This window comes from Nyctereutes procyonoides, unplaced genomic scaffold (genome assembly GCF_905146905.1).
Source record: "Nyctereutes procyonoides isolate TBG_1078 unplaced genomic scaffold, NYPRO_anot_genome, whole genome shotgun sequence".
Classification (NCBI taxonomy): domain Eukaryota; kingdom Metazoa; phylum Chordata; class Mammalia; order Carnivora; family Canidae; genus Nyctereutes; species Nyctereutes procyonoides.
The window spans coordinates 76,204,491-76,205,903 of record NW_026575146.1 but is presented as its reverse complement, the minus strand read 5'-3'; the positions used below and the strand labels follow the sequence as shown (position 1 = coordinate 76,205,903).

At 66.6% G+C, this 1,413-nt stretch overlaps 1 protein-coding gene across 1 annotated transcript; it reads right to left on the bottom strand.

Annotated features, from left to right (window-relative positions):
- Positions 1 to 469: 469 nt before the first annotated feature.
- On the bottom strand, positions 470 to 1,070 carry LOC129500116 (optic atrophy 3 protein homolog). The gene is given in 2 exon segments (XM_055310245.1): positions 470 to 590; positions 592 to 1,070. Coding segments are annotated over 2 exon segments (600 nt in total).
- Between the last annotated feature and the right edge of the window lie 343 nt (positions 1,071 to 1,413).

Genomic DNA, 1,413 nt, shown 5'->3' with positions numbered 1-1,413 from the left:
GTGACTCACTGGAGCTAAGGCACTCCAAGATCATCCTTCTCTGCCCCCTCCAAAGCGAGGTAGATGGAAAGTATGGGGTCCAAAGTCCCTGGGAGTTTGCATTTTCATTACAATAGTCTGTACCAATGAAGAATGTGGAAAGGGTGCTCTGGTATACTGGATGAGTGTCCCGGCCGGGGAAAGCCACTCAGGTAAGTGGAGGTGTGAGTGACAGAATGAGTTAGCTGGGTCCACGTGTCCTGCTGGCCCACCTAGTTGTGGGTGGGTGGGATCCAGGGGGAAGACTGCTAAATCAGTGGGCTGAGGTGGGGGGGGGGAGGGCAAGGGGTGGGAAACTCCTGTTGGAATGTTCCACCAGTGGGTGGGGAGTCCCCGTGGACGGTACCACTGGGGTAGGGAGGTGTCCCAGAGCCTGGTTGCCTCAGCCCCAGTACAGCCTCCGTCCTGCCCCTGAGATGACCGGGTGGTATTAGCTGGGCCGGTTCAGGAAGGGACAGTGTGGACAGAAGGTCGTGTCGGAGACGTCACAGCCCAGGCCACGGCCACATGGAGGCCCAAGGTCCGGCAGCCCCCTATTCCTTGGGCTTGGCTTGGGGCGCGGACGGCGGGTCGCGGGCGCAGAGCTGGGCGCGCACCTCCCGCATCTGCACCTGCAGCTCCTCCAGCGCCCTCTGCTGCGGCGCCGCGCGCACCTGGTCGTGCAGGGCGGCCAGCGCCAGCGCCAGGTGGTCCACCTCGTCCCGCATCGCGCTCCAGGCGGCGCGCCGCGCTGTCTCCTTGCGACGGTGGTGCGCCTGGTGGCGCCAGTACTCCAGCACCAGGCAGCCGCAGGCCACCACGAAGACCGTGGCCTCGCCCAGCAGCTCGGCGCCCAGCTCGGCGGCCGCGTCCTCGTTCAGCGGCTTCACGGCGGCCGCGTTGAAGCCCATGAGGCGCATCTTGGCCCGCATCTCCACCCAGTGGTACACTGCGGGGAAGAGGGGTAAGGGATCTTGGCCGGGAGCCGCCGCAGTCCCCGCCGCTCGACGCCTGGGCGTCCGGCCCGGAGCCACCGCGACGCGGCAGCGCATCGCCCGCGTTAGGGAGCGGGCGCCTGACCGAGGGGCCGGCGCGGGGCCGGGTTGGCCATCTGGCCTGGGGTGGCCCCTTTGAAAGCGTCCAGAAGATTCTGGCGAGCAGCCAGGGATGAGAAATGCTGCTTTGGGGGGGAGGTCCCGCGTGGGGCCCGCACCTCTGGGGCGGGCGGTGGTGGGTGCTACGAAGCCAGGGCAGGTGTAAAGCTTTTGCTCCTTCAGCGCCTTCCCCAGTGCGCCCAGCGCCAGCCAGGCTCTTCCCTCCTCCCTGAACTTGGCTCCGACGCTTCGCTGCCCTGAGATGTGTTCACTGTGGGGCCTGGGGCTTTGGGAGGAGCTC